The 23,558-nt window shown below is 34.9% G+C and overlaps 2 protein-coding genes across 4 annotated transcripts in view; one reads left to right on the top strand and one right to left on the bottom strand.

The window, feature by feature from the left end:
* The window catches only part of Tace (ADAM 17-like protease Tace), a 126,932-nt gene extending 104,601 nt beyond the window's left edge, over positions 1-22,331 (bottom strand). The window contains exons 1-2 of the mRNA XM_081755543.1: positions 22,085-22,331; positions 15,143-15,281 (exon numbers count right to left, since the gene is read on the bottom strand). Of these exons, the coding sequence (XP_081611669.1) occupies positions 15,143-15,281; positions 22,085-22,139 (194 nt within the window). The 5' untranslated portion in view covers positions 22,140-22,331. The remainder of the gene's footprint in view (positions 1-15,142; positions 15,282-22,084) is intronic.
* Positions 22,332-22,368: 37 nt separating this feature from the next.
* Positions 22,369-23,558, top strand: part of LOC145683894 (centrosomal protein of 19 kDa-like) — a 35,711-nt gene continuing 34,521 nt past the window's right edge. The window contains exon 1 of one of the 3 annotated variants that reach the window (XM_081755547.1): positions 22,369-22,390. The gene's annotated coding sequence lies outside the window, so the exon portion shown is untranslated. Of the gene's footprint in view, positions 22,391-22,564; positions 22,797-23,558 lie in introns of those variants that run through there. The other 2 variants (XM_081755546.1, XM_081755545.1) reach the window with 2 other exon arrangements.

Below are 23,558 nucleotides of genomic sequence, written 5' to 3'. Positions count from 1 at the left end.
AAATTCCTACAACAGTACTTTTTGGCCTAGGATTATGGTTCAAATGTCATTTTCTTCATTATTACGAGACCTTTTCAACGGTACCACCCACATGTTTGTATCCACACATGAATCCGAAAATTCGGGAAAAACGGGAATTTTTTTCTGAAAAATCAGCCTCTCGGAATATTGAGCCCTCGGGCTTGGGTACAGGTAGGATCTTAAAAAAAAAAAAAAATACTCAAAGGTGCATACAATCCTATGCAAAATTTTAATCTTGATATCTTGAAAAGTAAGGATGGGATTTTTTTGAAATTTCCCTTAAGAAAAAAATAAGTCATACCTTCCGCCCCCACTTGGTACCGCCAATTTTACCATCTGGTTCCAAGACACATCTGGGGTGTTCTTTGGCTCATGCTTGACTTGACCAACAAAAAGAAAACTGGTTCAATAGTGTTATAATTGCTTAATAAGCGTTACAACACAACACTATTCCATGGTACAGATTCGTACCATAAATCCACAAAGGGTTAAACACTACTAAGCAAATATTTTCGACGTGACGGCTCTATCGAAATGATCAAAGATTGCTGTGACATGCTCATACGCTACAAGTCTTTCCTGACTTTTGTTTTCTACCCCTTCCTGTTAACAAATTTTCTTCAATTTTCTTTTTTATCTGAAAGAAAATGAAACAACAATGAAAAATGTTTACTTTTACCCTTTTTTGTTCAGTATTTTGAGGAAAAACTATTACTAATACTAGCTGTTGTATTTATCGAAATCAATCGCCGCTTTCTTTGGTGTCAATTGCAGCTATAAATGAGCAATACTAATCCGAGGTTCGCTGTTGTATTTGGAGGTATTGAGAACGACGATGAATGCTTCGAACTAGACCGACGATAGGTCATATGTTTTGTTATTTTTGTGGAGGCCAACGATTTCTTGGCGGAAATATATGCATTTAATTTCCTCTTAATCCTTAAAGTAAAGACCACATTTTTTTCGGAACCTTCTTCCGCGATAGAGAGGAACTGGTTCCATCCCATATTGCCTTGCTCAAATTGTATCTGATCGACAGACTTTGAATTTGAATTAGGAATTGGGAAAGTAGGCACAACGCATGTGACATCTTGAGGAAAAATCACTGCATGTTCAGAGCGCTGTTTTCCATTATCGAAGATATTCTCAGAAAATTTGATTTCCACGCCCCGAAACCGCAAATATTTTAAAAGAATTTAGACATCATTCAGCCTGCCAGCGGTAACAGCCTGGCGACCAGCTGTTGAGTGAGATTTTTTTTAAAAATTAAAATACATGAAAAGCAGTTGTTGTTTGTTCCAATGAAATGAGTATATTGAATGTAGCGTATACCCGCATACTTCCTAAATTTTAGGTGACTATATGATAGTTTCAAAAAAATAGAGGTGGGTATACGCCGTATACCCGCGTATACCCTCCATTACATCCCTGGATGTTCTTCACTTGTTTCTATCTTGTGTCATACCTGCTGTGACACCACACTGCACCATATCGTTCTTAACACACTCTTTTCACTCACTTCTACAGCATTTACTCGATGAGTTACGTATTCAAAGATCTTCTTATATGCTCAAACCATCTCAGTCTACTTTCTTACAGTTTTTCTATTATTGGTCTCACCTTTACTGTTCTCTGGATCACTTCATTCTTAACTTTGTCCTTCCGCGTCACTCTACATATCCATTGCAGTATCTTCATCTCCGCAACATGCAACTTCTGTTCCTTTTTTTCTTTCTTTCTTTCTTCGTCGTCCAACATTCCGCTCCGTAAATAAGGCAGGTCTCACTACTGTTTTGTAAACTCTTCCTTTAAGGCGTATTGGTACTCTACGATTACACAACACTCCTGCCGCTTCTCTCCATTTCGCCCAACCGCTGCTAATTCTGCTGTTTAATCTTCTTTTATTCCTGCATTTTCCTGCAGAATTGGTCCCAAGTACTTGAATTTCATCGTCCTTACCAACTCTTTTTCATCAAGTTGTATTCTTGTATTATCTATTACATTTTTCCTGAAAGAACAATATAAATATTCTTAGTTCTACTAATTTTAAGCCCTTTGCTCTCCAATGTTCCTCTCCAGGCATCTAATTTCTTTTGCAGAGCTGCTTTGGTCTCAATCACAAGCACGATGTCATCCGCAAATAGAATACTCCAAAGTGCTAATTCTTGGATATCTTTTATAAGTTCGTCTATCACAATTGCAAAAAGGTATGAGCTAAGACTCAATCCCTGATGAAATCCCACTTTAACTGCGAACTCCTCTGTTAGTCCGCACCACGCGCTCTTTACTCCTGTCCTACATCCATTATACATATCTTGAATTACACAAATGAATGTATTCGGAACACAGTTATTCCTCAATGTCCAACAAGTAAGATCCCGTGGCACTCTATCATATGCTTTCTCTAGGTAGATGAAAACCATATGAAGGTCCTTCTGGTATTCTCTGTACTTTTCCATTACCATTCTAAGTGCAAATATTGCATCAGTTGTCGATTGCACTGGTATGAAACTAAATTGTTCTGTGATTTCGGTCTCTTCTCTCAATTTTCTTTCTATCACTCTCTCCCAGAGCTTCATTGCATGGCTTGTAAGTTTTATTCCTCTGTAGTTGCCACATTCTTGCACATCTCCTTTGTTTTTAAAAGGGGGTACAATGTAGCTGCTTTTCCATTCGTTTGGCATATTCCCCATTTATAATATTCTATTAAAAGGCCAGTAACGCACTGCACACCTTCTTTACCTAAATTTACCCATGCTTCAAATGGAAGATTATCCGGTCCTGGAGCTTTAGCACTTTCCATATTTTTAATGGCATTTTCTACACCTGCCATGATCACAGGCCGAACTAGTCCCTGATTCGTGGATAGATTTTCGCACGTTTCTCTCGGGTTTTCTTCATTGGGAAGTTTCCAGAAATACTCCTTCCACCTCTTCTTTTCACTTATCAGAACCTCATTATTTTCGTCCTTGATGCAGCGTACATGCAAAGTATCTTTCTTGTGCCTCTCTCTTACCTTCGAAAATTTGTATATCATATTTTCTCCCTGTTTTGTTTCCAGGGTGTCGTACAACTCATCGTAGGTCTTGCCTTTTGCTACACTAACTGCCTTCTTGGTATTCTTCTTCGCTTCTTTGTATTCCTGAACGCCAGAGTTCTGCCATTTCTTGTATCGTTCCTTCTTTTTCTTCTGTTTCCTTATCAAGGAGGCCTCTTCCTTTTGTTTCTCACACAACATTTCCTGCTATTTCCCTGAATACTACTGATACTCTGGTCCACTCCTCTTCCAGGTGCAACTCTTGTTTCTTTATTTGCAATAGCTGGAAAATGTTAATTTCCTTTCGAATCTTTTCAGCACTTGTCGCATTTAATTTCCACCACTTTGTTCGAACAGGAACATTTTGCCGTCTTCTTCCCACTTTTTCTTTGATGAAGATATAGGCTACTACAAGGAGGTGTTGCTCCGTTAGACTCCCGCCTGTTATTAATTTGCAGTCCTTTGCATCATGTAGGTTTTGTTTCCTCCAAGATGAAGTCGATCTGAGACCTTGTGGTGCCACTTATATGTAACAAGGTGGTGTTGTTCTTCTTGTAGAAGGTATTTAGGATAGCCAGATCGTACGCTTCTGCCACTTGTAGTATATTCTCGCCTTAGTTATTTCTGTTTTCCAATCCATATCCTTCATGTATTCTTTCATATCCTGATCTTGATCGTCCTACATGCCTATTTAGATCTCCTACTAGAACAAGCTTCTCATATAATGAACAATTCTGCAAAGTACTACCTCTTCATTACACCCAACTTGCGAGACATAGGCGCTGATTATATCCAGTGTTTCTCCTTCTCTTAGCACGAGCTTGGCCATAATAATTCTGTCGTTTACTCTCTACACGTCCACCAATTTCTCCTCCATACTCTTATCTACGACAATTCCAACGCCATTCTTTCTGTTGTTGTTTCCCATATATATAAGCTTGTATCCATTTCCTATTTCCTTTGATCTTGAACCCTTCCATTTACTCTTCTTCTTGCCAGCGTCTACGATAACTCATACCATCTATCTGTCAAGGTTCCAACGTTCCACGATCCTATTCTGATTTTTTTTTCTTTTTTTTTTTTTGTTCGCTTCTTCAGCCCCTTCCCTCCATTGTTAAGGGGTAGCCCTTACTTTTCACGGCCTTAAGGCGATCGGTCCGCATGTCGTTTCTAGGGTACGCCTAGCCTTTTTCTCATTCACATTCCTTTCTCGATCCATGTTTGATTTGGCAAAATATTTTTACAACCGGCTGCCTACCTGACGTCAACCCCATCCTGGAGGACCACGATCTTCTGTCGGAGCTTTCTCCCCTAATTTGAAAGTAGTACTACTACTAAAATTTACCCGACTACTCTTACCCGACCAAGAATTACTACTAAAAGTCGCAAACCTGCTACTTACTACTACCAATATTAATAATAATAATAATAATAATAATAATAATAATAATAATAATAATGTCTTGCAAAATTTGAAGGAAACAATGAATAAATTCAGTCACTATATACAAAAGCATCATACCCACTAAGAAAAAGTGGCATTCTCTTACCGCAACGCGTTACGTCTTATATAAATTCACCACGTATGCTGATACCATTAGGGATGCGCACGAGACAAGGTTTGAAGCTGTCTCGTCTCGAAAATTAGCTGTAAAAGTGATGTTACGACTCGAATTTTGTCAGAAAATCCTGTTTCGTCTTATCTCGTGCACATCCCTACCACTCAAAATATACTAACAATAAAATATAATAATAATAATAATAATAATAATAATAATAATAATAATAATAATAATAATAATAATAATAATAATAATAATAATATGCACTTTATATGCAGAGTGTTGTATAATCATTTACCACAGAATCCAAAGAATATCGAGAACACTAAATTCAAGAATGAAGTAGGCCTATAATACTTATTTTTGTTAGTGGTGGACACAAAAACCGGTTTTTCGGTTTACAGTTTTTAGGAAAACCGAAACCGGTTTTGATTTTTTAAAAGCGGTTTTTCGCCGAAACCGGTTTCGGTTTTCTACAAAACCAGTTCAGTTTTTCCAAAATTGGTTCTATTTCTGACTAGAATAGTGTTTCATTATTCTCCAGAAACCCATGCTGTTTCCATAGAAATAGTTTTATGTATTTTCCAAAAAAGTTTTAGGCTTTCAGTTTTCGGTGAAAACAGAACCGGTTTTGGAGAAAACTGAACCGGTTTTGGATAAAACAGAAATGTCGGCTTTTCGGATTTCGGTTTTTCTAGAAACCGGTTTTCAGTTTTGCCCACCCCTAATTTTTGTAGATAAATCGTATTAGAGAATATACTATTACGGAATATCTATAAAATAAGTTATAAACTGTTAATTTACACTTTTGTGTGTATTTGTTCTTTGCTGTTATTGTTTTGGTATTTATTCAAATTTGTATGTTTCAAAACACTAATGCCTCTTACGTGTCCTGCGCGCGAGTACTTGATTTTCTGTTAATTATTATGTATGAAAAGAATATTAAACTAAATACAGTGAAAGCTCCTTATTCGCCCTTCCTTCATTCGCGTTTTCACTATTCGCGGATTTAAAAAATGCGACCCAATTCCTATATTCGCGGTTAAAGATTTCTTTATTCACGGATCTAATCAGTACGTACATGCATACGTAATAATAAAAAGGATTCCAATAGGTATCAAACCCAATATCCTTTGTAAACGCCGTCAAATGGACTAATAAAATATAAAATAGACCTTATTATAACTTTGCCTAAAGTATGTTGTTAAATGATATTGGTATTTATCCGCTGTATTGGTTCGGACTTTGACATAAGCCGCCTTCGCCGCGATCGGTGTTTTTGAGAATGTAAACAAACAGAATGAAAGCAACCTTATTACTCAATGAATAAAGTATATTTTTAAATGCAGCAACATTATTAAACGTTCGGTCCTTTGGTAAGAGCCGCTTTGCGTGTTTTATTGTTTCGTCTTTCCATTCGTTACAAAAATTGTGATCGAGTAACACGTCTCTACCGCTGTCTTCCTAATTTATACAGTAATGTCAACTAAAAAGAAAAAAAAAAATGAGAAACGAGTTTCGACACGAAAAAAATCTGTGTTACCGCTTAAAGTGAAAATAGAAATGCTTGATCGTTTACGCCTTAGAGAGTCGTTTGCATCCATATCACGCTCATTCAATGTCAACGAATCAACTGTACGATCGATAAAAAATCCGAAGATAAAATAAGGTCGTCTGTAGCTTCAACTTCACTGTCAGCGAAAATTGTTGGTGATCCAGCAATAGAAAAAATGGAAGTGGCGTCGTCATTATGGATTGAAGACCGCAACCAAAAAAGGGTGCCCCTGAGCGGTCCAATGGCCCGGGAGAAGGCAAAGCGTCTTTACGCTCATTTTAAAGAACCGAATGGTAGTTGTAGTGGTGAATGTACAGATGGACGATTTCAAGCATCGGAAGGTTAGTTCAATAAATTTAAGGTGAGACAATCATTGAATAACATTAAAATCGTTGGAGAAGCTGCATCTGCAGACATTGCTGCAGCAGAACGATATCCAGAAGAATTTGCAAACTTAGTAGCTGATGGAGGATACAAACCTAAGCAAGTATTTAATGCAGACGAAATTGCACTGTTTTGGAAGATAATAGCAAACAAAACATTCATTTCTAAAAGCGAAAAGTCTGCTCCTGGATTTAAGGCAGCAAAGGATAGAGTTACACTGCTGCTATGTTCTAATGCATCTGGAGATTGTAATTAAACCACTGATGCTTTACAGATCGTTAAATCCTCGGGCTTTAAAACATCAAAACAAGGACGACCTGCCAGTGTTTTGGCATGCTAATACGAAAGCGTGTGTTACAAGCGCTATTTTTTTGTGACTGGTTCCGGAATTCTTTCATTTCTGAACTTATTTAAAAAAAAAAAAAAAAAAAAAAAAAAAGACTTTAAAGCAGTTCTAATTTTGGACAATGCACCAGGTCATCCTCGCGAACTTGAAACTATACATCCAAATATAAAAGTGACATTTTTACCTCCCAACACGACGGCTTTGCTTCAACCTATGGACCAAGGAATAATCCAGGCCTTTAAGCTCTATTACATTAGACAAACCTTCTAAATCGTACTGGATAGTATGGAATGTAATCCTGATATGAATGTTATGGAATGCTGGAAGAAATTTGACATAGCAAAATGCATCGTAAACATAAAAGAATCATTGGAAAAACTGAAACCACACAAATTGAAGTCATGCTGGAAAAAACTGTTGCCTGCTCTGACTGCGGAAAATGACGAAGAATGTGTGCAAATTCAAACTTTGACTGCAAACATAGCCGAAATTGTGAATGGAATAGGACGAGATGGGTTCGAAGAGATAGAATCAAGTGACATTCAGGAATTGCTTGAATCGCAAGATGAAGATTTGACTGAAACCGACTTGGAGGAAATGTTAAATTTACAGTCCATTGAAGAAGAGACTTCAACAAGCACTGGAAACTTGACATTTAATATGAAAAATCTTAGTGAAGGTTTAAGAATGGCAAATGAGCTTTGTGATTTCTTTATGAAAATTGATCCGTCTATGGAACGAAGTCTTATTTTTAAGAGGCAAATTGCTAATGCCACTGCTGAATATCAGTCTGAATTGAAAGAGCTTTTAAAAACTGCCAAGCAAGAAACAATTACAAAATTCTTCAAACCATTGCCTAAGACTGAAGATAATAATTAATCAATATGGTCAAAAATTTCAATTACAGTAAATTGACAGTGATTTTTTTTTATTTTGTCACCTAGGAACGTATCCCCTATAATCCCAGATAAATTACCATTCCGTATTCACGGTTTCTGTATTCGCGGCATATTTATGGAACATATACCCCGCGAATAAAGAGCTTTTACTGTATGTTCAATAGCGCATCTCGAATAATATCTGTAGAAAATGTCCGTTGTTATAAATAAATATATACGTAGTTGAACTTAGTATTTAATTGTTTCTCTTCACCTCTAAGGCGGGGTTTCGTAATCTAGGGGTCGGGACTCCTAGGGGGATCGCGAGAGGAATACATGGGGGTCACGAAGGGCGATGAAAAAGATAAATGGAATTATAATTTAGTAGCAAGATATGTTTTAAATTCTTTTTAATTTCTTATTCTGATATACACTTTTATGTTTTCTAAAAGCAAGCAAGCATCTGAAAGACTGTCTTCTATTACAAAATTACTGTGTTAGCAAAATAAGTTCCAGAATTCTTGAATATTCACCTAGTTTTCAATTTAGATCGAGAATTTTTTTTTTTTTTTTTTTTGGGTAGGGAAATAATTACTTTTTTATTTATTTATTTATTGAAATGTATGAGTATATGAGAAAGGGTAGATGTTCGTAGGCTTGTAGTATAAATGTAAATTTTGTTCAATTCTTACATGTAGATGCAGTTGCGAAAATGAAACAAGGACGAACAACTAAACGAATTTTACTATCTATGAATAATGGGAATGAGAGAAATTATTTGTTAATACGATGTATTTTTTGTATTCTGTAATTATTTTTTTCAACATTTAGTTAGGAATTAGCATTATTATTGAAAAGCCTTATCCCACTTCTCATTAGAAATGTTGTCTTGCTGTATACGTTGGTGTTATCTATTATTTGTGGTTTGAACTGTCAAATCTTTTACAATTTCTTATCTAAAATTTGTAGAATCATGTATTGTTACCTGTCTTAAAAGCTTTAAATGCTTTTTTCTCACAAAGCTGTAAAAACAGGACACATCCTTCTTCCATTAGGCGTTCAATTCAATTTTGGATTTTCAAGTGTTTTCCTAACATACACTTATTACTGGCTTATTGTGTCAATTGATAAATAAATAATTCAATTAAATATGATCTGAAAACACCTTTATTAATTTTCAATTGAACCGGAATACAGAAAAAAATGCTTCTAATAAAAAGAAATTTCACTTCAAGCTACATACATTGCAATTTTTCATACTACTACCACTACTACTACTACAACATTGTCACGAACGTACAGCCGCAATGCTGTGTTAGAAGATGAAAAGTATATCTTCAGAAATTTTTATCTTATTCAAATTCATTAGTTTTCTTTCTTGATCTAAATGTAATTGTCCAGGCAAATTCGAGGTAAAAATCAAAACAAGAGGAAGGAAAAAGAAACCAGTTGAGAATGCTCCAAGAGCATTGTCAGAACGAACTTAAAAAGAATGGAGAGATGAAGCTGGAAGGATAACTGTCATTGTTCCTAGATGTAGAAGTATTTTTTTATCCGCACCTTCTCTTTCTCGCAAAAATTAACAAAATATCATCTCTCTATGACTTACAGTTCTCGAGATATTGTTGCTTAAATATCTAGAATTTCGAAAAGTTTGGCCAATATCTGGGGAACGGTGACCAGTTGGCCAATAGACAGTTAATCAGTGGTCATCGGTTACTATTTAGTACCAAAATGTTCACCATTCTCTTAGATATTGATCAACTCCAATATGATCTCTGTGTAACTTACGGTTCCCAAAATTTGGCTCCTTAAATCTCCTGAAATCGGAACTATCTTTTCGCCAATCATAGAGAGATGATATTGGTGTCAATCAATCCCTAATAGAATGTTAAACATTTTCGTACCGATATTAACTGATGGCCACTATCCAACTAGCCACTGGCCAAACCAATGGCCAGTTAGACAATGGCCACCAGTTAATATTTGGAACCAAAATATTTACCATCCTCTTAGGTATTGATCAACATCAAAATCATCTCTCAACAACTTATGGTTCCCGGCTGGAAAGCGACCTCATTCACATTTGTGGTTATTCCTCATTCACGTCACCTTTACGACAGTATTGCTTCATTGCTTCATTCATCGTAGAACCTCTCCTGTTGCAGAGGTCTCAAACTGTATTGGCTACTATTAACTTCAATAGACGGTGTGTATCAGAAGCCGGATGCCACATGACCACTTTCTCGTATATTCTTGTTGCGCTAATTCCAAAATGGCGGCTTTTTAGATGTACCCCATGATTCATATTACGTCTATTCAATGGAGCTCTACATTCACTCCACATATCCAACATTTGACCTCAATCCTTTTACTCATTTCAAAATTAATTCAAAATTAACATGGCATTTCTAGACATTTTCTACGTTCTATCTTTGCACTTTGTTCTCACTTATCTCCCACCCTGTATACAGTCTGCACACTAAACACGTACACACGTGTACGCACACACGCGCGCGCGCGTGTGTGTGTGTGTGTAATGAATCTAATGCTAGCAATCATTTTCAGCAATTGAATTCATCAAATCGGAATGTTCCCTTGTTAGAAAGTAACTGCTGCGACAAGTTTTAGATTTTGTAAAACAAATATTTTGATTAATTAAAGTGTTTATTTTCAAAAGAAGTGTACATTTCTTCCAGAAATACACTTTTCAACGGTTTCTTTGGGATGAACTCTGTCGAAGTATGTAGGAAAAAAAATAATCTAGACTGTTTCATGGTTGTATAAACTCGTTACTAGATTTGAAACTTATATGAAAATATCGGAAGGCCAAAAAACAGGGCGCTGCTGAAGTTCGAGTTTTCCCGGCGGGAGCTCATGTGGTTCGGATTCCACGTTAATCAGTAGGTCCACGTCTCACATAGCCTCGCTGCTGAAAGGGACGCTAAACTTAATTCAATTCAACTCAACTGAAGTTCGAGTTTTTCTGTCGAACAAAATGGAAAGGTTCTCTTCTGAAAGTAAGCTAACTTACTTTGAAAATATTACTTACTCGTTTAGCACACACTTTGCAAATTAACGTCTCATCGCCTTCAATCCATTGTTTCAGAAGATAAATTCTAGATTTTTTTCGACATTCTTATAGTGCCACAAGACCACACAAATTCAAATCCACACACACACACACACACAAAGAAAATAATGAAATGAAATGTAATCTTTGAGTTTAACGTCCCACGATTATGCCCTTTAGGCTAAAAGAGACGATGATGAAGGCAAGTGAATAATGGTGGAAAAATTAGTGGAATGAGAAAGTGGTAGGAAACGGGAGTACCCCAAGAAAATCCATGGACACGATGTCATCCACCACAAACTTATTTCGAAGTGCTGTAAAATATCGAAGTGCTGTAAATGACGAAATGATTTATCTACCAATTGCAAACCATACAAGTAACTACTGATCGACAGAGCGGTGAGCGGGTCGTGGCCACAAGTGAAACTAACATCAAACCATCTCTTTCCAGCAGTTACCAACGAGAGAATATCTTTCAATAATCTGCCTCCCAAGTAAAATACCATGTACGCATTTTTGTTTGATCGAATGTCGTGTGAAATGCACGGGAATTTTGAAATACTATTCAGTAAGTACATTATTACTTTAATAATGTTGTGAAATATTATTTAATACTGTGTTTAGAGGGAATTTGATAAATTTAGTCGGATAACTGGTAATTGATGAACAATTGGACTTTTCACCAGTAACATCGATTTATAATCGTAGTTCGCGGAACAACAGTTCTTACTACTAATAGACGAATTTAGAATTTGAACCCGAGATTTCAGCGACTTTGAAACCAGAATCTAAATGCTTTTATTTGTAATACCAAGTACACATACCGAGTAAACAAAACACAACTCGATAAAATTTCAGACACTAATGAGAATAAGATATCTACGCAGAGTTCATTAAGATCAGACGACCCGTTTCATTTAATCACTCGTATATTTCACACTCTGTCACTAGTATGACAATTGTGTGAACCGATTGATTGTGCTGAAATTTCGAATCTTTTCACGAACAGTATGACAAGGAGTTGTCAGGTGTTTCTAGTTCACCGAAATCTGCGGAGTGCATGCATTAACCTCACCACCTGAACATTCCTTTTAACATCTGCTTCATGTCTTTTCTACCCCAACTATCTCTTTTGTTTCCGGTAAAGAACCAGAAAGAAAAAATTCAGTCGGCAGTCAAATCATAGTAAAATCTGAGAGATTTACAAAAATGATACACTGCAGTGTAACATTACACTTGGCGTTGGACAGAAGCATTTTTCGATCGCTTATTATAAAGAAATTAATTCCAATTTATTACGGCAATATACAGTTAGCGGCGTACTAAATTCTGACGATGACCTTGGCGAGAATTGTTCGCGGATCCCTGGGCAAGAAAAGTTTGTAACGCCTTCTTTTTTTTTCAAATAGAATAGCTAACAACAATAATAAATTTTCGAAATCCATTAATCTCAACGATGTTATTAGTGCTAAAAAAATGAAATATTTGTTTGCTTTCATTACTGCAATGTTAAAGTAAACTCACTGCCTGTCGCCTATGATAGTGGCCTAATATTACAAGAATAGATGATAAGTTTGTTTCAAGCCACCAACCATTATGTAATGTTTCATGTAAATAAATCTGAATTCATAATCGTTTGTATTTACATTGAATCGATGGGTCTTTATGAAATCAGTGTTAAATTGTATTTAGGGCTTTGGCTTTGTGAGGTCTCTAAAAGCGTGAGGCCCTGGGACATTACCCACCGCTCGCGACGCCACTGACACAACAAATGCATCATAACTACTAAATAGTAATAAGAATAAAAAATATTTTATTATTTCCAAATGGTCATGCCATGTTGTTTAATATTAGAAGAAAGTAAAAAAATTTTATTATTTCTATTGTTCGTATGCCGATCTTTTAACAGAGATGATACCGAGCACGAACAACATGTATTATCTACTATTGATACTGCCTCAATCTCGATTACTTTCTGGTCTTGTCTCTTGCACGTTTAGTTTCCTATTGCTTTAAGAAGTTGGCAACTCTGTAAAATCACCGTCTATTACAATATAAACAAGCGATACTAGCGACCTTAGGAAAAGGGAGCCTATGTGTAGATATACTTATCTAAGCATGTTTTCGAAATAAAACCTTTCGAAAAAATTCAAATCTTCAAGCGGTTGTAACTTCGTTCCTATGCATTCGAAACAAGTCATACCATAACCATGGTATCCAACGCTAAGGTACTTTCGGTGGGCATTATACTGTCCATCTCCGTAGTGCTGTGTGTGAGACAGAGGCTTCCAAACTTTGGATGTTTGTGATACTATAACATTCTTAGTTTGCAACACTGAATAATAAATGTGGTATTTGTAGTTTTCGTTTGACATGTAGATTAATAATGTGTAATATTCTGGCATAATGCCATTTGAAAAACTACCGTACTTTGTATTGGGTTGGCAACACTTTTCGTGGGACACACATACATATATATATATATATATCAAAATGTTTCAATGCACATTTATACACAGGAATACATATGAAAAAAAAGCTGAAGGAAAAGAACAAGAATCCTTCATTTTCCAGTAGTTTTTGACACGTATCTGCTTCACTTATATTTTTGTAGTCCCAATGATTTAGAATGTGATGTGATTTTGAGGTTAGCGTCTCCTTCAGCAGCGACGCTATGAGACGTGGACTTACAGCTTAACATGGGATCCGAAACACACGAGTTTCCACCAAGAATCGAACTCGAGTCTCCTACAAGACGCGTACGCTATTTTGAATGTTCTTGCAGTATTTAATCAACTTCTTTTTTCTTTCTTTCTTAACGAACTTTGTCTTGGGTTGAAATTCCACCTCATTTCATATACTGCCGAAAACCGTTCACTGCATTAGTTTTTGACTTAGGTTGCTACGTCTTAGAGATCATACCAGAAATGAACTAATTCTAATATTAGTGAAGAATATTCTTATGTGACTGACTGTTGAATATAAGCGTTTCATAATCAAATTTAACTGGTGAGAATAACGAGTGCATGAATTCCTAAAGGAAAAAAAATATTGTCATTATAATTTGAACACCGCCACCGTAAACACATTTCAATGCTTCAGCACGATTTCAACTTTTGCAGGCTTGATTAACCCATTATAGGGTTCACAGTGGTCTGGTCTCTTTTAAATAGTTGAAAAGTGACCAAAAACATGTCAAAAAGTGACCAAAATCTCATCAAAAAATAACTTTAAATCTTGATGCCAAACTTGGGCATAAATTCGATTTTACATTTTTTTCAACCAAAATAGTGACAGCTGGATCATAGCTGAAATACGTAATGTTTTAACATGTTAAGATTAAAAATTATTTTACTTAAATTCGTTAGCTAATAAAAAAATTGAATTACTTGTGTTTAGAGGTTTATTATTAATTACACACTTTGCACGGTTTTGAATTTCAACTTGATCTGAATGGGGTAAGGCCACATTTCTATATTTTCATTATGTCCAATAATACAAAACTAAAGTAATGTAATTAATTATGTTAAAGTAATGTACTAACTAAAGTAATGTAATTAATATATAGCACCTAGATTACCATTAACTGGTAATAAAATTTTGTCTTGTACAATTGGTTTATTACAAATTTTGTCTTGGTACCACATGATTGGTAAACATGGGTATGGTTTCTACCAATATTCCGCATACAATGAAAAGTAAACTGTAAACAGGTAGACGAAAGGGAAAGTGTAAAAGGGGGAAAAAGTAAACTGTAAACAGAAGGGCTTTCAAACCCACCTAGAGAGCTTAAGCACCCACCAACCATCCACTATGCTTTAGAAAGGAAAAAGGCTGAAGCGAGAATAAAGCTGACTTGTTTCACATGTGGTAGCACAGCAGTACTGAAGTTTTCACGAGAGTAATAAGTAACAAATTTCTGCCTTTTCCCATTTATTTTAAAAATATTTTTCTTAGAAAACTGCCAATCAAAACACAAATCACACGAAAAAATGACTTTACTCCCCAAAGTAGTAACTTTTAGTGACAAACTTGAAAAAAGTAACTTTTAATGACCAACTTGAAAAAAGTAACTTTTAGTTAAAAAACATACAAGTGTGATTAATTCCAATACTTTATTCTTTTCGACATCATCAGAATCTAAAATTTGCACAATGAATCAAAGTTACCGTATACTTGCATTATTAACACTCGCTTCGTACTGACATTTATCGCATTAAAGAATATACACTACGACACATTGACGATCGTTATACGTAGATGACTTATTACAAGAACAAACTTACCTTCCCAATGCACGAAACGATACTTCCTTTATAGAGTTGAATGGGTGTGGGCTGGGATTGGCTCCTCTCTTGACTATGTTGTGGCTTAGTTGTGAAGCATGTATTGTTTCAAAGTATTTCAAGTTCTTGTATATTGAACCTAAAACGAAAATACAAAATATTATTGCTTGCTAACAACAATGCAAAACTGTTTTTGATAAAAATAGATACCTATTTCATATTTACTATTTTTTAATAAATTCAGTATATCGGTATCATAAATATGCCCTAAAACATCTGAAAATATTTAAAAGACATGTTTGGATACTTCTGAAAAGGTCATATTCTTTAATTCAATGGCCTATCTATGTATTTCCTGCCGAATTATTGCTAATTCGGATCCCATTGGGTCTTTTGTCAACATCTGCTACGGTTGGTAATATGTTTACTTCACATTTTTGAAGTTGTTACCTTGTAAAATGGTAAAAATGCAGGATCATCTGTATACAATAATGTGGGTATTTACTTGTAAAGTCTCCAGTACTTTCAGAATTTCTCAAAGATGTTTTTAGCACTTCCTCCTCTATGAATGCTGAGAAAATGTCGTCTCTTTTAACAGATTCCTGAGACTATTGTTTCAGTCTTGAAAATCACTGTGAGTATTTTACTTTAAAATGTTATGTAACACTTTAAGACACTTGTTTTACATTGCAAATATCATTGCAACGTCATCTACTCATTTTTTGTTCCAGGTATTGAGCTGCGTTGAAATGACAACTGACTGTACAGTACCGTATAGAGAAACCCTATGAGCAGATCTAAAAACAAAAAGAGAAGTACAGTGATTTGTTTTTTGAGTGACTGATATGTAAAAGATTCCATATGAAAAATTGTATGTATAATTTGGAAGCATAGACTAAGGCATAGTCTTTCCTAAAGTTAACTACGATTCATCCTATCTATGATGTAAGTAATTTTTACCAAGGCTGAGTGGGGAATCTTTTGTTCTTATGAAAAATGATTTGAATACATTTCTGTCCATGATAGCGGAACAGGAGTGAAATACTTTAACGTGATCTATTTTGTATCTAGTTTCTTGCACATGCACTAGATAGACCTGAAGTATTGAGGTTCACCACACATTGTGTCCTTAACATATTCTTTTGCCCTGGAGAAAATGTTTCTTTTAGTCATTCCTATGTACAACTTTGAAAATGAGTAAGATATTTCGTATACCCAGACGTGGTTAATTCTTCCTTGTAATTTTGTAATAAGACAATGAGCTTTTAAAACTGGTGTCTGATCTCTCAGTGAAATTAATTTCTAATTTAGTTCCTATTTTTCTACTCTTTACTAATCTTTCTGACATAATCCGGGCAAAGAGGTAAAGGAAACTTTATTTTGTCCACTATTATTGACAGCTGTTGTAAAACTCCCGCGGAAGAAGTCTGCATGTTAATTTTGCACATTTCAAAGTAAGTCAACAAAAGATAGAAAAATGAATCAGTAGATGTATTTTCTTTAGTTATATCAATGTTTCCATCGAAATGCCGGAAAGCTTCATAACTTTTGCAGCTCGTACAGTAACTTCTGTATTATTATGTGAGATACCTTTAGTAATTGTGATGCAACTTACATTGGAACATGTTAGAAACACGAAATGAAAGAATACAGCTAGGTACTTCAGACTTATCAAAACAGGATAAGGTTATGTCCCACAAACAAGTAAAGTATTAACGAAAACTGGTAACGAAACTCAAACAATCGTTTCAAAACACTCCTTACTTCAAAAATAATAAATATTAATAGAGACTTTCGGACAATATTAGCTACAAGTCGTCTTTCTCTAACTTCGTATCAGGGTTGACAAAAACCATGGTTTTTATTGAAAAACCCAAAAAACCAGGTTTTTTGGTTTAAATAATTTACTCTATGTATTTATATTAGATATGGACAGAAATTAGTTTGTTTCGCCTTGGTGTTATTATGCAACAACAAGGTTATGCTGGAAGGGGTCACATAAGCTTAAAGCGGAATCCAAACCGCTTTTCGGCTTCATCCAAGAAAAATTGTTCATTTCGACACGAAACCGGGACTAATTGGTTACTCGCTCACGAAGGATTCCTGATAAAAATACGTTGTACTGATCTTTACATAGGCCTCATTTCAGAAGGACAAAAAGATAAACAGTTACACAAGTAAAAACATTATACAATTATATATAAATCGGGAAATTCCCGCCTTAGCCATTGGGAAAATCCTGTTATTACTTTAAATGTATTTGTATATAAAATTTTAAGGTCAACGTATCATAATCACTACGCTAAAACTGAGGTATAAAATTACAAATTTGGTATGTAGATATCATTCAATAAGATAAAAACAAAGTCAAATCCAAGCTGATGTTGGAAGCTGCGTAGGCAGTTGATAAATTTTGCCAATTTCTATCAATATATTTAAGCACCCTTGGCTTCTTTATAAAATAACAGGTATTCAGACAAGTAGAAATATATAATTTGGTTTCTTTTTGTATGTTTAGGCTTAACATCCTTCTGAAATACTAAGGTTACCACGGAGAAGACTTTCGCTTAAAGGGACACCTCGAATCGCTACTTGGTTTACACTTGAAAGATGGGTTGTGTAGACCGAGAATTGAACACGGGACCCCTTGATTAAAAGGTGAAAAGTACATAAACGTAATGCAGATGGTTTCATATGTGGAGACGGTCACCATTAAGTTCACACGATTTAAAGCATTTTTCGTTTGGTTTAAACCTTTTTTAAAAATAAAAAAAAAAAAAACCCAGCTGGTTTAAACCACTTGGACTTTCACATTTCTTGTCCTGTAAAGCAAGCAATTCCGCGTTGAATGGACAAAGGTTTTAATAATCTTTTAAATTTCATCTTGATGAGGCTCAAACCAATTTTCAAGAAATTTGGTATTAAGAAAGAAAAAAAAACAACCTATATTTTCAAATACAACCATGCAATTTAGCTAAATCACGACCTTGGATAAATCTATTTAGGGATCTGTAGAAAATCTTCGAGAGCGCTTGAATTTTAACTTCAAAAGAATTTTTAACGATTTTCGTCTTCTCAATTATTATTATTTGTTTCGTGAAAATCAGTTTTTGGATCAAGTAAAACCTATTGATACTGACAAAGCACATTTAAGGGAGTTCATATTAAAAATATTTCAGTGGGGGTGTCTTAATTATAACTTGTCAACAACTCTAAATGATGTTCATGAAATTGGGTGAGAATCCGAGTTCAGATTTAGAAAAGGAGTTTAACTAGAAGCATCTGAACAGTACTTTCGGTTTAATGTGACTACATTTTAATTAGAGAATTGTTCCAACGATTTTTATGGAATTCGGTGAAGGTCTGTTTCTTGAACTTTATTTCTGAGTGAAGTTAGTCTTAGTAGTGACATACTTTACAAAGACTGACCAAAATATGTCTGAAGAATTTTTAACATAATTCATTTCAACTAATGCACTAACACCACTATGGGTTTTGGTCTATTCGGCTACTATAGTTCTTTCAAAACATGAAATCTTCATTCTACATACAATGTGCAGGTCACCATTCTTTAGGCGGATGACAGTGAGAGATTGTAAATCCGACAACTAAGAAAAGTCTTTTGTGTCTCGCAATCTTGAGGCAGAAAGAGAGAGGGAGTGAAGCTGTACAAATTCCCATTTTAAGAAACTGTGATGGGGCTGGAGAATATCTAAGAAGTTACACAAAAATATATTTTCATTTCGTACATTTAACTAAATATTATCGACAACTAATTTGACAATTGTGCATCGTGTAATTCTTCATTCGCTATTAATATACGTAAGTATATTTTCGAAAAAGTGTGCTCTGAAGAGAAATATTTTCACTTTGCAGAAAAAATGTTAACGAAGGTTATTTGTGTTCTCCTAATGCGTCTAGCTGACCATTGTTTCAAAGCCTTAACATATTACCCCCGTCATCTCTACATATAAACGAAGTACTGGATGTGTGAGTGACTGATCAACGCCCACATCAAACCGGTTAAGCTAGAATCTTGAAATTTTGATAGTGTATAGGATTAGTAACGTAAGGTACACTAAGGAAAGATTTTTGGAAAGTCAACGAGGAAGGGAGGGAGATAGAGGTGGTAATTAATACAGTAAAATGTCCATATCGCCGCATCTCCGAAGGGTAGAGATAAAAATTTGGTATATTGACTTAAAATAATTAAACATATGTTTCACCATTCTTTGACACTTCCCGTAGAAGGGAAGAAAAAGGTGCGAGGAGACAAAGAGTAGGTAGTGCAACTATTAAAATAAGATTGCCATATCTCAAAACGTTTCAAGGTTAGAGACATGAAATTTGATATTTACATTTTTTTATTTAATATAAAGACGTGTATCAACGTTTCTTGATAATTTTCCTAAAAGGGAAAAAAAGTAGAACGGGAACAAAGATAGGAATTACAATTGTTTAATAATATAACCATATCTTAAAATCTGTTAATTGGTTGTTGGTACTCGAAGAGAGAAGACGCTCTTTCTCGGAGCTCCGGACTAGGCTATGCTGAAAGTTTTGATTTTGGTTGTGAAAGGTTGAATACAAGAACAGTGTATGATGAATTGGCTATGTTTATTGAATGATTAGATTTATTAATTGGAATACTATGTTATCAATGATTATTGTTTTATCCATATTTATTGGTGGCTTCGTGGGGAAAAAAAAAGTTGAAGAGTTTAGTGTGAAAGTGACGATCAATTGTGAAATTTAGTTAGTGAAAAATAATATTCTCAAAAGCGTAATGATTAAACGACTGTATCAATGAACCAGAAAAACATTGCATCAATGAGCCAGTACTTGCATTATTTCAATCGAAAATAATACAATAGAATTTAGCGGCTTTTTGACTAGCAGTGGAGACATTATTGTGGCGATGAACGTATAAGAATAAATTAATAAAATTCTAAATAGTAGAAAATAATACAGGAACAGTGCTAATAGGCAGTTTATTAAATACAGTAAAATAATTTAGTTATTGTGTGCATTAAATTAGACCCGGGATAGAATTGGAAAAATAAAACTTCAGTAAACAGTCTTAGGACATGATCCCTAACGAATTCCTATTTAAACACGAACTTCTTTTGATAACAGATTTATAGATGCCCTAAAATTAAGAAATAATACTTATGGTGCTCGGATCTCTTGCTAGAGCACATCCTACATTAAATAAGAATTGTAGAGCCTGCAAAAAACCACTTGAAACTATAGTTTATATGGCTGGCAAATATTTTGAAATGAAAATAAAATAAAATTTGTGAGTTTCACGTTCCATGATTATGCCGGCCAGGCTAAAGGAGACGGTGATGATGAGCAATGAATGAAATAATGGAATGAAAAAAGTGGGAGGAAACGGGAGAACCCGAGGAAGTCCACACACACGGTGTCTGTCCACCACAAAGTTCACTTGGCGGGAACATGGTTCGAACCCGGGATCCTATGCACCAGACGTGAACGCTCTACCACTAAACCACCTGTAAGAACGTACTCTTAAACATAAAAGTCATAATAAGCAATGTTGTAGGCCTAAATCGTGATCCGAAAAGATAAAACATCCGGACGGAAGTAACGTACTGACGATCATGATGGCATGTTTTTATGCCATGAAGTGCATTTCTATTAACTCGTTCATGCTTATACCTATTTGTCGCGGCAAGGTTCTAGAACACAGGTCTCCCTCCACGTCCACCACCCAGAGGCCAAGTTAAATGAATTACGACAAAGTAAACTATTAACTAAACAAAATACCATTTGCATAAAAACATTTCTTCCAATAATCTACATTATAAAATAACAGTGGGGCACAGCCCATCATATCCCCCAAACGTATATTATTTGAGAAGATATATGTTATTAGAACTCTTTCAATACAAATGGAATTTTGGTTAATTAATAATTTCGAATAATTTATTTTGTCGTAATTCACACAACTTGCTCAAAAAAAAAAATTAATAACATCATACAATATAAAACAATATACCTATTGCGAACAAATGAATTTCAAAGAACAACACTGTATGTCAGAAAAATATTTTGTAAACCCATAAAATCTAAACAAACATACAAACACAATAGAATCAAGAAATACACAAAACACACGAGGTGTAAAGCAATATATTGCAATACATAAATACTTCAACAGATTCACACAATACAATCACACTCTGCCAATGAACAATTCAATATAGACTCCGAATACGAAAACGAAACTGAATGGAATTTTGAATAAAATAAAAAGCAAGCTAAAATAAAATTTATTCACGTAAAATCAAAAAAGTAACAAAAAACTTCATTTATTTAAAATTATAATTAATTGGTTAAGTAAACAAACATGGTAGTGGACTGTTTAACGGTTGAAGGTCAATGTTGTTCTGAACGTTTGTAATAATATATTTCAACGATTAAAATGTCCAAAAACTTAAAGAAAAGAACACAAAAAAGAATAAGGAACAAAAAGGAACCAAAACAAGATACGTAAAACACTTTTCATTAGTTTCATAAAGGAGGGCCTGAGTTCTAGAACTTTCCACACTCGCTGACGCGCCTACGGACGCACCCCAACGCGATTCTTTTTTATGCACTCCTATCTTGAGTCGGTTACAAAGCATTCGTGCTTTTTAGTGGCCACCTAGCATACGTTATCTGGCTATTTAAACTTGATTTGTGTTGTATATTTATCCTTCCTAAAGTCATTCTGAAGCAGTAATTCAACTCCTCAAGGCAGTAAAAGTGCATTTCGTTAATACTAAGTACAAGAAGTTAATATTTTATGAATGCGAATGTGCTCCCCTAAAATGGGATAGTACTTTCTGATTGTTTAATGTTTACCAAATCTATTTTTTAACTATGCCACTTATAATAGTGGTAACAATACATCCATCCATTTCTTTCCATATTTACCTGCTACAGTTTGTACAGTCAATAAGCATACCACGAACTTTACAGCAAGACTCATTACGAACAAGAGTTAAGTGCTTACTCGTCTTTCATTTAAAGTTAATTCAATTATAACACTAAATTATTTATAGGTCTACACAAAACATATATGCAAAGAAGACACCGAGATATATAAAGCTATTATAAAATCAACACGATCCTTTTCCTTGTTGACATTTTGTATAGTTACGTGTTTTGAACTTCATTTGTCCTTGTGAAAGATTTCAGTCATTTTAAATCTACTCAGAAATATGAATTGATTTGGTCAATGTAAGATGTATCTTTTATTTATGTCAATAAGTTATTTTAAAATTCTATAAATCTTTCATTGAAAAAGTTGCAAACGTTTAAACGGAGCTACTGAGTTCTATATTTATTTTTTTGAAGTTTTTCATTCACTAATTGTAGTTGCGTTTAAAGGAAATATCTCGCTCATCAGTAGAGAACAATAGTTTACGAATGAGAAGTTTGCTCGTTTCTACTTTACGTTGTTTGCGTCGTCTGCAAAGTGTTTACGATTGGGGGCTTATTTAATATACGTACGTGGGATAGGAAAGTCTTTGGATAATCAATAATTAGTTGGCTCTGCTTTGTGTTTGTTATGAATTTAAATCTTTGACGCAGGTATAAAACGATTTGTGAAATGACAAGTTCAATGAATAAGGAGAATATACAGGTTAAGTATAAAGATAGCACTAGAATCTTTAATTTTCTTTTTCTTTCTGATTGTTCATCTCTTTAGAAAAGATTTAAAGTACAGGAAAAGTTGAGGAAATCATAACAAGCTTTCCTTTTTGTGCAGTTTTACTATACGGATCCATAGTATAAGTAGTGGTAATAGGAGGGGATTAGAAGCCCCGCAGGGGTTCGTTGGGTTACCTTCTCGGTTATAGTTAAGGAGCCGTACTTCCCGTTTATGGAAGGACGAGAAACGCCATACTTTTAGGAATTATTCATTGACTATCTAGGATGTTAAAAAGTAGGTAACAGACTGAGTTCTCTCAGGTTCGCTCTTCGCGGAGGTGACATTTTTTCTGAATAGTGTCGGCGAATGGAAGTTGTACATAGGTCTGCCTACATTGACGTAGTTGCCCTTGTACTCAAGGGCGCCCGTCAGGGGGGCAACGTGGGGCGCTCGCCCCCTAAGAGAAAATCGTACTTGGGAATATCGAAAGCCCAATAGAATTTTTACATTAGTTATAGCAAAATTTGAAACTATATTTGAAACCTCGCTTATATTTGCCCCCCTTTGGAAACCACAACATGGGCGCCCTTGCTTGTACTTAAGGTGTTTTTCTATAAATATCTGTTTTTTAAATATCGTTTGGGAAGAATAATAATGTGCCCTTGTACTTAGTGTATGACTATGTGTGGGGGTATGCCTGTGGGGGATTTGAAAACGCATATCGCATATCCCGTGCACGTGGATACTTCTTAC

This window comes from Thermobia domestica, chromosome 4 (assembly GCF_964235325.1).
Source record: "Thermobia domestica chromosome 4, izTheDome1.hap1.1, whole genome shotgun sequence".
NCBI classification, from domain to species: domain Eukaryota; kingdom Metazoa; phylum Arthropoda; class Insecta; order Zygentoma; family Lepismatidae; genus Thermobia; species Thermobia domestica.
This window is presented reverse-complemented; position numbering and strand designations above follow the sequence as displayed.